Source organism: Pelobates fuscus, chromosome 3, assembly GCF_036172605.1.
Source record: "Pelobates fuscus isolate aPelFus1 chromosome 3, aPelFus1.pri, whole genome shotgun sequence".
Lineage (NCBI taxonomy): Eukaryota > Metazoa > Chordata > Amphibia > Anura > Pelobatidae > Pelobates > Pelobates fuscus.
In genome coordinates, this window is record NC_086319.1 from 329,448,633 (window position 1) to 329,464,196 (window position 15,564).

General features: G+C 41.2%; 1 protein-coding gene across 1 annotated transcript in view; it reads left to right on the plus strand.

Moving 5' to 3' along the window:
- Positions 1–8,761, plus strand: part of FAM227B (family with sequence similarity 227 member B) — a 342,090-nt gene extending 333,329 nt beyond the window's left edge. Inside the window, exon 15 of the mRNA XM_063446303.1 lies at positions 8,584–8,761. Coding sequence (XP_063302373.1) covers positions 8,584–8,679 — 96 coding nt within the window. The 3' untranslated portion in view covers positions 8,680–8,761. The remainder of the gene's footprint in view (positions 1–8,583) is intronic.
- The last annotated feature ends 6,803 nt before the right edge of the window (positions 8,762–15,564 follow it).

Consider the following 15,564-nt stretch of genomic DNA (forward strand, 5'->3'; position numbering starts at 1 on the left):
TCCTGTTAGACCGCTTGGCCATGCTAAATACAGCGGCAGGAGGGGAGCAGCAGAGTACAGAGCTTCCCTCCTGCTGGTAACCCAGCAATAGCGGGTCCAGGGCCGGTGCGGCTGTGCATGCAGGTAGCCCAGGATTGCAGAGGCTGCAGCTGTGGCTGGGCCCCCTGGAGTGAAAGACTCTGTACCAACGGCAATCCCTGCAGCCGTGGTAGGTACGCCACTGCCTGCAGACACATATTGTCTTGACCAAGGGCTAAATTACTAATACTAATAGTAAAAGTGCAAGGGCATTGTGAGGTCATGTGCTACATTTTTAACATAAAGTTAAAATAAAATAGATGCTAATGAAATAAAAAAGTGATTTTCATTGTTTTGCTGAATGGTTATTAAGTGACTGTTCCACTTTAAGGAAACGTTGGTGCTTTGCACCTACCTCTGCCAAACGTTATGGGTTATTTAACTTTTTTCTCCCCATACACAGAAAGTGTTATATTATTACTGTACATTTTATTAACATGCAGGTATTCGTAATGGACAGAGTCCTTATGTTTCCAACTACACCCCCAAGTACAGCAACAATCCAAGATATTGCATGCCTCTTTTGATTAAACAGTTAGATTTGATACAATAAACACATTGAGATGTTTGCAAAAACAATGCCTTTAAGGTGCAATACTGTACTAAAGCAATAAACAACGTAGAAGCAATTTAATTTGTACACAGACGTTGGCTGTGATGTTAAAAAATAATAAAACAATGAACAGGGTATATACTAAACTGGGAATGGGGGAGGATTTGCAAAGGAAATGAAAAATATAGGCCAACTATAAATAATTCTTGAACTTCGCTAACTTTTCACCTTTTTTTGCCTAAAATTTGATGCTCCAATTTAAATTCTGCACAATTTTCACTCTAGGGAATAACTCTAAGACTGTTATCCGTTTAGTAAATATCTAGAAAACTGGATAAACTATTGCATCTCTAAACATCTCTCGTTGTATAAGTATTCCAGGGAGGGGCCCAGCATTTTACCATTTAGGATCCTCCAGCATTTACACAATGAAAAAGTAAAACGGTTTCATATCACATGAAAACAATACTAAAGCTATTTCAGTATAACGTGTGGTCTGTCTTAAAAGCATATTAAAGCTTGGATCTAAATGATTCAACCTTCGTGTTCTGCTGGTTGTCCTTGGCGTCTGCCAGCAATTGTGGAACATGCAGTCATCTCTGGTCTGACTGTCCCAGTCTCCGGCAGTATTTTTGTTTGACAGATCGTGACACACAGCTTGTTTTGCAGGTGATAATATCAGAGCTGGTAAAGTATGCATGAGACTCTTGTGAATGCACAAGGGTCCATGACAACAAGATAAGTATTGCACTGCTGTTGCCACTGGTTTGCTGGAGATGTGGCTTTACAATTCTTAGTCTGATTCACCCTTGGCTTGACCTTACCTTTGCAGAAAATGCACAAACATATGTCACAGGTGTGCTGTAAGTTTTACTGTAGTGGTTTAACCGTTTCCATTGGAATTGCGTGTAACCCAGTGCTCCCTTCTGAAACATTTCTAATTCTAACACGGCAAGGGTCAGCTGTGATGTAATCGCAAAAGACATGCAGGGTTATGAACTGAATTTCAAATTTAAGACCAATATAATCAAAATGGAAAAAACACTTTCAGTTCAGCTACTTTGGCCTTAAATTTAGTAAATAACCTGATGATATTGTCGTTTTGTCTTTGACATTGGGAACTTTACCTATTGAGCATGATTTAAATTAAGCTCATTCCTAAATCACCGTTTCTTTTTTTTTTCTTTTTTACAATCTTTTTTCATTTTATTATGAGAAGTTCAAAAAGAGGTACAGAAGTATAACAGTGATACAAAAACTCATAGAAACCCAGGTTGGAGTAAGGCATTAACTCCAGCAGTGTCTCTGAAAAGATTATTGACCAAATACCAATTCTGGATTTTGATTAAGTTCAAAGTGTTGAAAGCAATATATGCTTTACTGTCACTTTGCTTTACAACGAATATTAATATTTTTATGATGTATTTTCTAATTAAATAGCCAACTTGTCATGTGGCCACCAGGTTGAACCCTCTAAATTAAAGAACAATGTCAAATTAAAACTAGACATTATTTTATATGATGATATACCGTTTTTACTGGAATCTAATGAGCCATCAAATCTAATAACCTGGAAGCTGAAAAATGTTTTTGCTGGCGAATGTAATGCACATTTATATAAGATACTACTATACAACATTGTGCTACAATGGAAATGCTTATTGCCATATACCTTAGTAACATTGATGGTATTTCAATTTTAGTGTTACACGTTAAGTCTTTCTTAGGCCCTCTTTCAGCAATGAAATTTGCAATTGGTGAATTCACCAATTATAAGTCGCCTGTTGGAATTTGTCTGTTTGAATTTGTCTTTTTGAATTCTCCAGTTTGAATTAGCTTGTGTCAATTTGCCGAAGAATTTAAATTTTTTAATGTAATGCGCCATCGAATCTAATGTGCATTCACATTTTGGAAACGTTATTTTCCAAAAAAAGGTGAGCATTAGATTAGAGTAATTACGGTATTTCTTTAATGCTCTTTTTTTCCAACAGTCTAATGTGTGTAAGAAAATATTTAGCCCTCTAAGGACCAAATGATATTCTGGTCCCTAAATACATTATGATGATATGGAATGTTTTGCTTGTTTAGCTTTGACAGCTCCTTGTAGTCCTGCAGTCGTTAATTGCGTGGCACATTCCATTTTAGAACATGATCTTTAAAGAGCAGGTTATTAAGGTGGCAAAGGCCAACATTGCTCTTTAAGGGTTTAATAATGTTCTACAATTAAACGATTAAATGGTAAACAATGAAACATAGTTTGATTTTTATTTACAGCACTTTTTCTTTGCAAGATCAAGGGTTAAAAAGATTAAATGGCAGGTGTGAGAAGAAATGATTGGTAATTAAAGTGTCATCACTAGGGAACACGTTGGTTACTTTAGAAGCCACTTAAAAGTGAGACGGCAGAACAGTGATTCAAAGAATGCTGAGATTTTCTTGCTAAATATGAGCAACCGGTGGAGACATGAGCACACGCTACAGATATATTTTTGAAAGCTGCCATTAGAAAAGGACAGATTTAAGTAACAAGATGCGTGCGAGAGTTAAGACCATAACAAAAATGGGCACGTAGATTTAATTTGGGGTGTGGTGTCAAAATAAAAACGTTTTGTAACAGAGTCCTTGGCTTTGTACTGTTTTTAACAAAGTCCACATTCTGTCCAGGTTCAGATCTTTTACATCGAAACCCAATTTTGCAAGTTGGACAGCTGGATTAAAAAAAAAAAAAAAGAATGTTTTATATGTAACAGAAATGCAACAATGATGACAGAAATGCTTTGTGTGGAAGGAAATGTTAGGATTAAAACATTAATTTTTACAAAGGAAAAAAAATGCCTTCTAATTCTATAGCACATAGGCATCTAAAGTATGTATCTGCGCACATATGGGATTAAACAATAAAGTGACTGCTGGGTTCTCACATGCTTATTGTGTTCTGCTTAGGTGGTTTTAGGGCAGCATGACAGCCTCCTTCTCCTGATTTACTGAGATTAAGCATGAATATTAAACTGTCTGCTGTATAACATGTCTATCATCTCTCACAGCTATGTAAATGTATTCTCGTGGGCAAGTTTGAAAGTAAAGGAAGTGCGTTTCTTATGCAAAGATACACAGTCATGAAAATAATCAAAATAGATTATCCCTAATTATGCTAATTGACTCTAAAAACATGTTTAAAGAAATCTCCGACTAACATTATGAACAAGTGAAATAATAATGAAGTGAGCTAACAAAATACAATTTAAAAAAAAGAGCTCACAGTGTTTAAATTTGAAATACCAAAAAAATGTCATGCATAATCTTAAAAAAAATTATATATATATTGCAAATCGGACACCTGGTAAAATATATATATATATATATATAAACATTTTATTTATAACAGAAATTCAACAATAATGACAAAATGCTTTGTGTAGAAAGAACTCTTGGAATTGAAAAATACATATATGCAATCTGTATAGAAAAAAAACACCTTAATTTTATTTTCCTAATATTGCCAATTAATTTGATGGATGGGCATATTATGCTTATCTCTGTAGCACAGAGGCAGTGGCATCTGTGGATTATTTCTTGTACGGGTAATAATGTGCTACCCCACAATGCGTTGCAAGTGCCCCTGAGTTTGGGCATACTGGACTGGCTGAATTAGTGGGAGTTACTCTCCTGTGCAGCTACTGCTGCCATTTTAATTAAGCTTAAAGGGACACTCTAGGCACCCAGATCACTTCATCTCATTTGAGTGGTCTGGGTGCCTTGGCCCTCTACCCTTAACCAAGTTTGTCAAAACACTGTGGTTTTTGCTAAACCGCAGTGTTTTGATTAAATTGAAAATCCCACCTCCAGCTGCCTTCTCTTACCTAGCCGCTAGATGGTGTTTCCGCATCCATAGGAGAGGAAAGGTGAGTTACGACGTGCGACGCCCCCACGCACTGTATGAGGACGTCGCACATCACGTGGGTCTAATGCAGCTTCACAAGGGGATTCAATGAATCTCTGCGTGAAGCGTGCGAGGGGCGGGGCGCTGCGTTAGATGCGCATGCGCTCTTGCTTCCCAATGATTCCCAATGAGTATGAGCTCATTGGCGGAGGGAAGGAGAGTGGGTCAGCTGATCGGATGACGCGGAAGGGGGGGTAGACGACGGAGGATGGATGTGTGACGCGGCGCTGGAAATAAGGTAAGAATTATAATATTTATTCAAGTTTATATGTCTTGCAAGGGGGGTTACAGAGGTGCAGGGGATGGGTAGAATTTAGTTTGGGAGGAAAATAAGCTGTATTTTCGGGGAGTAGAGTTTCCCTTTAATGGCAGCAGTTTAATTGCTGCTTATTGGGGATGTAACTCCCACTGATCTCAAGCAGCACCAGGTATAGCAGTAAACACCTCCCCTTAACCCTTTACGAACTAAGGCTTGTTAGAGCTGCAACATGTTTGTGACGTGACCAAGGTCTTTTTGCCACTTTTACCAAAATAGTACCCTTTCTCTTTAAGTGCACCCATACATATTGTATAAAAACAGTTTGAAGGAGAAAGCGAGAAATAGGGCTTTCTTATGATACCTTATATGTATACATAAAGCAATATTAAATAGGAGTGAAATATAAAAAATGGGGGGGGGGGCGGGAACGACACATTTTGTTCTCAGTTTTACATTAAACATTTCTATGTACCAAGCACAAATAAAGAAAACTGACTCAAAATAGATTCACTAATGAGTCCTGATTGTTATAATGCCCAATATGTCTAGGATTTCAATACATTTTTTAAGTCATAAAACAAATACTGGAAGGGGTGAATTACGGTTTTAAAGCAAAAACAAAATTTGGCATGCTGAGGTTACAACTTTAACTGTAGTAACGGAATCCAAAACCACTACACAAAAGTATATACTTATAGAAAGTACATCCTAGGGCTATGTAACTAAGAGCATTTTGACACTTTTCATTTAACCATTTTATCACAAACCTAGGTCAAATTGGTTATTTGTTTTTTTTTCCCCCCACACATATTTTGGTCAAATTCACAGACCACACTATTCTCACTACTTCAAACACCCCATATTTTTATTCTGTTACTGTTCTCAAATTCAGGGTTATCATACATGTATATCCTGCCTCTAATCCTACCCCTAATATTGACCCTAATCCAACCCTTAATCTAAACTATAATCCTACTCATAATCTAAACCCTTTTCCTAGCCTTAATCTAATTTATAATCCCGGTCCTAATGCCATCCTATTATCCCACCTTGCAAGGGATTCCCTCTGCTAACATCAGTACTGACATCAGCAGAGGGATTTCCTAACTCTATGAGCCCTATGTACAGTGTGATTGCAGCATGGAAAGGGAGCGCTTACTTTTCAGACTCTCCAAAGATACCTGGGGTTTCTTAGTACCAGCAGGGATTTAACCCCTGCTGCTGGTACATTTACTGCATGATGGTTTATGCTGTCAGTGAGTAGTAAAGCCATTCACAGCATCATGGCATAGACCAGGGCTGCCCAACAGGTAGATCCCCAGATGTTGTAGAACTACAACTCCCATGATGCTTTGCATACCTGGGGCTCCTGCTGCTGGTACATTTACTGCATGATGGTTTATGCTGTCACTGAGTATTAAAGTCATGCACGGCATGATGGCATAGACCAGGGCTGCCCAACAGGTAGATCCCCAGATGTTGTAGAACTACAACTCCCATGATGCTTTGCATGCCTTTAGAATGACAAATCATCCCCAAGCTGACACCAAGAGAACCTCCCACCACGGCGCTCCGAACTCCAACATGAGGACCCCCACTCTATCCTACTACCCCCCCTCCTCCCCCTCTTTCCCCCGACACACCCTAACATCATTGCTGGAGGACAGACCATGTCTATCCATCCACAACCACGAGAGGTCACGGTCCTTACACGTCTGAATCCGGAGTAAGATTTTAGCCATCAGACATGGCTCTCTTATATATGTTTTACAATGTTTCTACTGTGTTCTTTTTACGAAATGTATAAATAATGACACCAAATAGCAAATGTATGCAAACTGAGTAACTACATGCAAACTGAAGACGCGGTATAGTCAGATGCAAACTGAAACATGATCTGTTTACAAACCAATGTCGACTGATGAATATACCATGTAACATATGCTTTAACACACCAGTATACAACAATGTCATACCAAAAATAAAGAATAAAAAAAAAAAAAAAGAATGACAAAGCATCATGTGAGTTGTAGTTGTACAACATCTGGGGATCTACCTGTTGGGCCGCCCTGGCATAGGCTGCCATGTGGTTGTTAATTGGTTAAAGGGACACTAGATTCACCAAACCAGCTTTAGCTTGATTAAGCAGTTTTTGTGTATAGATCATGCCTCTGAAGTCTCAAAGTGATTTAACTCCTAAATGGCAGAGAACTGAGCAGTGAGACTGCAGGGGCATGTGTACTTGTAAAATGTATGCTCAGCAGTCCCTTTTCTCCCCTCCCACCGATGTCCCAGTTCTGGGATGTCCGATGTTGGGAGGTATGTAAGCGGACACTTTACACACAAACTTCTCAGTAAAATAATTAATCCAACCCACATACAACAGGTGAACTCAGCAATGTTTAGGCTCTGTAGTGCCTTTGTCAAGTTGACGTTTGCTAATAGACAAATATCCCTTAATAGGCACTAAAAACAGCTGCCCGCAATTTAGATCAAGGGAAAGGCTGTTTTCAGTGTCTGTTAGAGGATGGTTCATTGCATTTTGTCTTATCTCTAATGGATTGTAGACAAAACACACAAGGATCCACCCTTCTAACATTTTATTGGTATTTGTCATAGTGACAGTATTTTTGTCTTAACCCTGATTTGATGATTTAGGTGACAGTATTGTCACCAATTGCTTCTCAATATTTAACAATTCATTTATCTGTATGTTAAATAAAACATGTTCTGTAAACGATATCTATAAAAAGTGCACATTTTTAATGCTCGTCTATTCTATTTTTATATTTGAATGCATCCTCTAGGAGTCTGGGTTGTTTAAAATTCTTGCACCCTTCGTTAATAAAATATACCAATATCACTAGTCTCAGCAAGCATGGAGCGTAAGATGGTATGCTGTATTAAAAGGTGGACAGCTTTTTTTATGAGAGTATAGTAATAATAAAGACAGACTAACTGAGGCATTTAGGGTACAGTTCACACAGGACAGCAACATTTTGGCTCTTGATTGAGCATTTTTCAAGTTTGAATTAGGTTCTATAAAGAGCTGAAATGTTGCTGCTTTTATCCCTCTGAGAATAAACCTCCCATATGAAATATACCCAAAGTGTCCGGTCATTCTTTTCATTGGTGAGGGGCACTGGGGATTGTTGAAGGGATATGTGTGAGTGCCATTCCCACATTCCTTGATACTAATATTTAGCATAGTGCCTCTTTCCATTGTAATAGTGACCCCCCCCCCAGCCCCCATGAGTGCCATAAAAAATAAATAAAGTATTCTACTCATCTGCTTACCTCTCCCACTTACATTGCAGGGTTAAGGATACAATGAGATGAAGTGGTTTGGTTGTCTATAGTGTCTATTTACGGACACAGATAAAAACACGTTTGTAAACATTGAATTTGTAGACATGTGGTTTACAGTCACGGGACAGAAAACTGTCGTTAATTAGCATGACTTCTAACATGGTATTTCCAAATACAAGATTTCTAACAATATGGGGATCTTTAATTAAGAAAATCTTCTTCAGGTCCATAGCCAGGACTAATAACTTAACGGCCTACAGCAATAACACAAGTTTGAAGCCAACTTGAATACAATAATGAAACTCTGCTTTTGAATGCGCTAATAAAAGATTTCACTTATATAAATACTGCAAGTCATAACTAAACCATTGATTCCATGCATGTTATATACTGTTCCTATATGAATATTTGTTTCATTACTTTTCTTGTTTCCTTTTTTCATAGCAAAGGATGTCATTTGCAAGCAACGTATTTAAACAAGAAGGGTTGACCATCAAAGAACTTCTCAATTCAGAAAATGGTTACGAACAGTCTTTCTAGAGCAAACTGCAAACCTGTTTTAGGTTGATGTGCACAATGTCATGTAACATTCTCAAAATAATTAAAGGCTTTTTGACCTCTCCAGACGTTATATTGCCTATTAACCTTCAGCTTATTCTCTATGATCTCTGACCAGTCTAGGGCTTCTTGTAAAGTAATGTACATCTGGTTTAAGAGATAATGCTGGTGTTAGTTCTACTTAATATATACTTAAAAATAATTATAAAATGTCTAGCAAAAGAGGCAACATTTTGGTACCAAACTTTACTTTCCCAGATAATGTATATTTTATTTAAATGTTTTGGGGTGGAATGGCTAAACACATTGTATTGTTGAGCAATGAAACATTATTTATTTATAAAATATTTTACCAGGAAAGATACATTGAGATTTCTCTCGTTTTCAAGTATGTCCTGGGTCCACAAATCATTGCATTGTTACAGTTAGTGTACAATAAAATACAAAAACAATATTAATATACAATATATACAAAATTTAACATAGAACAGGTAGGAAATATATAATCAACCATGACAGGTACATTCTGTTTTGAGGTATGTAGAGAGGGATCTCTTAAAGGACTTTAAGCTTAGGGAAGATTTTAAATTGTGCGGGAGGTCGTTCCACAATTGCGGTGCTCTGTAGGAGAAGGAGGATCGGGCTGCTTTATTTTTGTATTGGGGTAGACTAAGTAAAGTGTTGGTACTGGATCGGAGGTTATAGGAAGTGGGAACAGCCGGGGAAAGCATTGCGTTCAGGTAGGGTGGGAGTTTCCCAGAAAAGCTCTTAAACACAAGGCTGGAAAGATGAAGGGTGCGTCTGGATTCCAGCGACAGCCAGTTTAGTTATTTTAGCATGTCACAATGGTGGGTCCTGTAATTACATTATAGCACAAATCGGCAGAACGAGTTATACAATGTGTTTAGTTTATTAATGTTGGATTGCGATGCAGATGCATATACTGCATCCCCATAATCAATGATTGGCATCAGCATTTGCTGTACAATCTTTTCCTTTACTGTAGGGCTTAGGCAGGATTTGTTTCTGTACAGGGCACCTAGTTTTGGATAAAGTTTAGATGCAAGCTTTTCTATGTGCAGGCCAAAAGATAGATTGGGGTCTAACATCATACCCAAGTATTTGAAAGAGTGGACTGCGGTCAGTGTGCCATTTGAAATTGTTTTGATGGATAGGTGGGAATTGTGTAATTTGTGTAATTTAGGTACTGTTCCAAAGATCATTGTGACATGCTTCAAAATATTATAAGATGAAAAAATGGAATATCAACAATTGTTCCTAAAATATATATATATATATATATATATATATATATATACAAAAAATAGAATAGTCCATGCACTCTTGCTCAAAGATAATAAACAGTATAAATGATACTTGCCGGGTGCCAATTCCCATGGGGTTGTAGATAGAACAAAAACAGGAGTAACTGGGCTGCACTCACGGACTTGAATAAAAAGTTATAAATTTATTCCATAAATTGAAGCAAAATCGACATTTCGGTCCTCGCAGGGACCTTCCTCAGGATCAAATGACATACATACACTTAACAAATATTGCCATTATATAGCTATAAAATTAATACATAATTGACTTACCCCAGGTGCATAGAGTCAAACCCCGGCGTTCTCCATTCGTCATTGCGCATGCGCGAAAAAGACGCGACCTTCCATTAACCCGGAACTTCTACGCGATGATATATATATTTGTATTCGGATACAATAAGCCAAGTTATAGTAGTGGTGGTATAAGTCGGTTGTCGTGTGTCAAAACAATATTCAGTAGGCCTGTAAAAAAAGAGGGTCCACCAAGATGAAATTGCTTAATAAAGGTAGTGATGGTTGGGCTTAACTAGGTGGTCTCAGCCCTGTGGAAGGGGCAGCCTAAGCATTTATTGGCCAGTTAAACCCTCCCACAACTACAGCTTAGCCTTCTCATATATCTTCTTACCTGCTTTTGACATCCACCCCAGGAGGGAATCGTGGACTGTCCAATTGTACATGTTTCATTCAATTGTGCATGCCTACTGCAACATCTTAAGATGTCACTGATAATTCCTAGGATACACGCTGACAGTGAACACATATTGTGTAAGTTCACAGATGGCACTTCAAACAGGCAGCGATGTTGTTTAGACGCCATCAGGCGTCTTGCTGCAGAGCTTCTTAATCCAACCTGCAGCATATAGGAGAACATGACTCCAGGGGACCCACCCATTTCTTGGACAGTAATAAAATGGCCTGGGGAGTTCTGAGAACTCCCTAAAGTGTTCTGCTTGGATTAAAAACTCCCCAAAGGGGGGCGTGGTCTAGTGCCGGACCTGAACGGCCGCATGTGAGAACTGCTCCCGGCAGACAAACCCAAAAGAGCAAGAAATAAACGGCGTACCGAGCAGAATTACCACAGACTCGCTGGTAACAGACTCCACAATGTCCCAACGACAGAAATCCAGAGGGGGGAAGGCGGATCGGGCTTCCTTCTTCCTTACAAAAACCGCGGCCTTGAAACGGCAAGAAGAGCAGGAGCAGTCACAAGATGGCGGCGACACAAGATCGAGGGAACACCCTCTCACCCCAAGCATCCCCAACCCACACTGCGGACGAACAACCGCTAACAATGGGGAACATGAGGGCATTTATGTCAGAATTCTCGGACAGCATGCAAAAAACCATCAAGCTTCAAATTCAAAACCTGTCCTCAGATCTTCAGAAAGAAATCCAAGACATAGGGAATCGCACAGCCCACATTGAATCCAAAATGGATGAGTATGCAGTGGCACATAACAGCTTAGCAGACAAAGTTCAAGAATTTGAAGACATTTTGGAAGCGCATAGGCTCAAACTGGCTGACATAGAAGAAGGAACAATCGAAGATTCCGCAGCGTACCAGAGACCATCCTGAACGCTGATTTACAGAAATATCTTTCTGACCTATTCCAATGCCTAACGCCAGAAACTCACCCAGACCAACTAATCATAGACAGAGCCCACAGATTGCGCAGGCCTAAGCACCTGCCTACAACGGCGGCGAGAGATGTCATCGCAAGGATCCATTCCTTCCATGCTAAGGAGAGGATACAACGTGCTAGCAGGAACACAGACATGCCGGAGACCTACAGATCCATTAAAATATTTGCAGACCTGTCGGCGGACACACTACACTTCCGAAAGACGCTGGCACCCATTGCCACAACCCTGAGAGAGAACAACCTGACATACAGATGGGGATACCCAGCCAAGCTCCTGTTTTTTCATCAAGAAGCACTACACTCCATTACAAGCCTAGAAAACGGAATACACAAGCTCAAAGGCTGGGGGCTCCCGTTAACAGTCCAAGCCCCCTCCAAATCGGCTAAAATACCCAGGATGTCTCCGGAGTAGACAAGCCAGTGACGTAGCAGAACCCCCTCGAGTTACAAGTTACACGTAACTATACGCTACAATATGTATACTTTGTTTATATGACTGTGATCAGTATTAAGGTCAGAAGACCCTTACATAACGATTGGTCTTAATAACACAATGACCAATCATTGGCAGCGTCACACCGCTGGTTAGATCCTGTCTCTGCCCATCTAGCATTCCAGGGCACATCCCTTGGACACATACGTATATATAAATGGATGAGCACAGCTCTGCAGCAACAGTCATGTACCTTACATTAGTGTTTACCATGTACAATTGATACTCTGCTGTTTAACACTTTGCTAAGTTAATCTGTTTTATGGGCCACTCTGTTTTAAGGCTATTTGATTATGTTACAACTGCTCTGAGGGTTTTTTCTTCGGTGAGCGCCTTCCATAAGTGAAGTACTCACCCCACTACCCCCACGAGACGCGCCTATCTAATGGGCGACGTAAAGAGGCTCCATACAGGGGAGCCTGTACGGGCACACCACCCAAAAGTTGTTACCCCCCCCCCCTACTTTTCCCCCTGCCTGACCGTGTTCACAAACAGTCACAACCCAAAACCTCTAACCCAAAGGTACAACAGTCAGACCCACCTCTTGTTGAGGAACAGCACGATAACCACCCAGGAACAGTTCAGACACACTAAAGCTCCAACTGTTACCACCCCAGACCAGTATGAAATTATTGACTTAAAATGTAAAAGGGGGGGGGCGGAGCCTGACAGCACACGAGAGCGGTCGCCATTCTCCCGAGCTCCAACAAACTAGAGCAAAAACCCGCAAAAATCAAAGACACCGAACCCCATCTGACCACACAAGTACCGGAAAACAACAGGGTACGACCCGCTGAACAGGTCGATGCCGTTCTTCCAACCCGCGGCAAGGAAAACTCGCAGCCGCGGCACCAAGGCCTACCGCGCGGGAGACCTCCAGCTCGAGGCGGACTGGGCTTCCCGCATGTGGAGCGACCTTGGCCTACCAGACCCGAGCACACACGCACCAGCGGAGATGGGTCGGAAGACACAGAAACAACCCACAAACACACCCCAGTCCCACCGTGACATCGGCATGATGCTTCGAACGCCAGGGCCAAACACAGCCCAGAATCACCCGGTGGATGGAGGGGAGTCTTCCCGCGAACACACCCCAGCAAGAACCGGGGAACCTACCCCACCCAGGGCAGAAGACACAGCCCCTGCAACCAAGGGGGACATACAGGACATGCTAACAAACCTGCAAAGGAACCTCCGGCAAATGTGGGAAGCTGACCTGGCAGTGCTGAAAACAGAGGTACACACACTAACTGCTCGCACAGACACAAATGAGACAGATATACTTACCCTCAAACAAGGCCTCAAAGCAATAAACGACCAGATGCATCAAATACAAGCCCAACAAGTCAACCTCACTAACCAAGTCAGCATAATAGACGACAGGGGCAGGAGGAAAAATATCAAACTCAGAGGAGTCTCAGAAACAGTACCCTTAGAGGAACTACCACACTTCATTAGAAGGCTGGTGTCTTCCCTCATCCCAACACGACAGGCTAAACACTTTGCCTTTGATGGGGTATACCGGATAACTAAATCCCCACAAGCACCCACCGCAGCACCACGGGACATCATCCTCCGTTGTCACTCGCTAACAGACAAAATGGGCCTACTAGCCGCCCTTAAAGGGAACACCCCGTACCAATTTGAAACCAGCACCATATCAGTCTTTCAGGACTTGAGCAGATCTACATTGTTATGGAGAAAGGGAATGCAGCCCATCACGAAACCCCTACAGATAGCAGGACTCACATACCGATGGTCAACGCCCAGAACGCTCCTGGTCACAAAAGATGGGAACACATATAAGGCGTCAGATCCATCAGACAGCACTGCCTTACTGACAGCACTAGGACTCACTCCACAAGGACTACCCGCTCCAAAGACATCCAGTACTCGCCCACGCAGCACAGAAAACTCCCCTAACCGCACGGGCGGAGAAGAAGAAAGAGGCCACACGACCTGAACCCACAGACTGCTCATGTTGTTTATGCTAATGTTTTACCTATGTTCACCTATGTTTTAAAGTTCACTTACACACCACTACAACCACACACTTTATGTCGGGCTCACACCACGTAGAAACAGCTCTGTGACTCAACTACACAACTCCCTCCCCCCCCCCCCAGTGCCCCAGGGTCAAGGGACACAACCATCCGTGGAGCGATACACCCCACACCGGGAACCAGACATACAGGGGACACATAAACAACGCACATATTCATAACAGACGAACCCCGAGAACAAAATAGACAACCACGCTCCGAAACACAACCCACTCCCATATAGACGAAGGCCTGTTCGCTAGGCAGAAATACATTTTGACTCAACTATACACGCGGGGGTCATGGTGGACCCAACTGGCACAAAAGATAAGGGTACGTTAGACCCCCACTTCAATAGGCTCTCTGAGACTCAGAGTCCAGGGACACCAGACTTAACAAGGGGACTATACACCCACCAGCATACGAGGTGACCCAACACATAGAATGCCGGGTAGCGGGACAACTACCCTGAAAGCCTCAAGGCCAATACATTCACCGCACCCCCACAACGTTCATAACGGTGATGACTCACCATCTCACAATTTCTCGCCCAGCAACGCCCAGTACTCTCGTAGGTACCTCGTTATAACCCATCAGACCACTATACAAAAATGTGCATTTACTGTTATAACCGAACTACTGTATGGACTTGTTTGATATGCCAACTTAGCAGTATATAATCGATGCATAAACAGAACTGTCTGTACCACTGATGATGCACGGAAAAATAAAGAATTTAAAAAAAAAAAAAAAAAAATGTAAAAGGGCTAAATTCGCCCGGTAAACGTAGATTACTACTACAGGATCTCAAAAAACATAGGATTGACATTGCATGCATACAGGAAACTCACTTTAATAATACTAAGACTCCGAAGATTTTTAAAAAAACTTTCCCGACCCAGTTCCATGCCCTCTCGGAGAATAAGACGAAAGGGGTATCCATACTTATTCATAAAGACAAAGCGTTTCAAATGCAACACATCTCTATTGACCCACAGGGTCGATTCATTATTCTTATCGGTCTGTTTAACAATGTCCAGTACACTTTAGTCTCGGCGTACTTCCCCAACACTGGCACAGAGAAGTACCTTGGCAAGTTACTACAAGAGATAGAAAGACAGAAACAGGGAGGACTGATTTTATGTGGCGACTTCAATTTTATCACATCTCCAGATGTAGACACGACAGCGCTCCCAAAAGGGAATAGACGAGCTGCAATGCAGTCCATTGGTAAGGCCCTGTCCAAACTACTCACGCTACACAACCTATACGACAGCTGGAGGGTTCTCCACCCGATGGAGAGAGACTACTCCTTCCACTCAAAAGTACACAACACGTACACCCGCATAGACACCTACTACGTA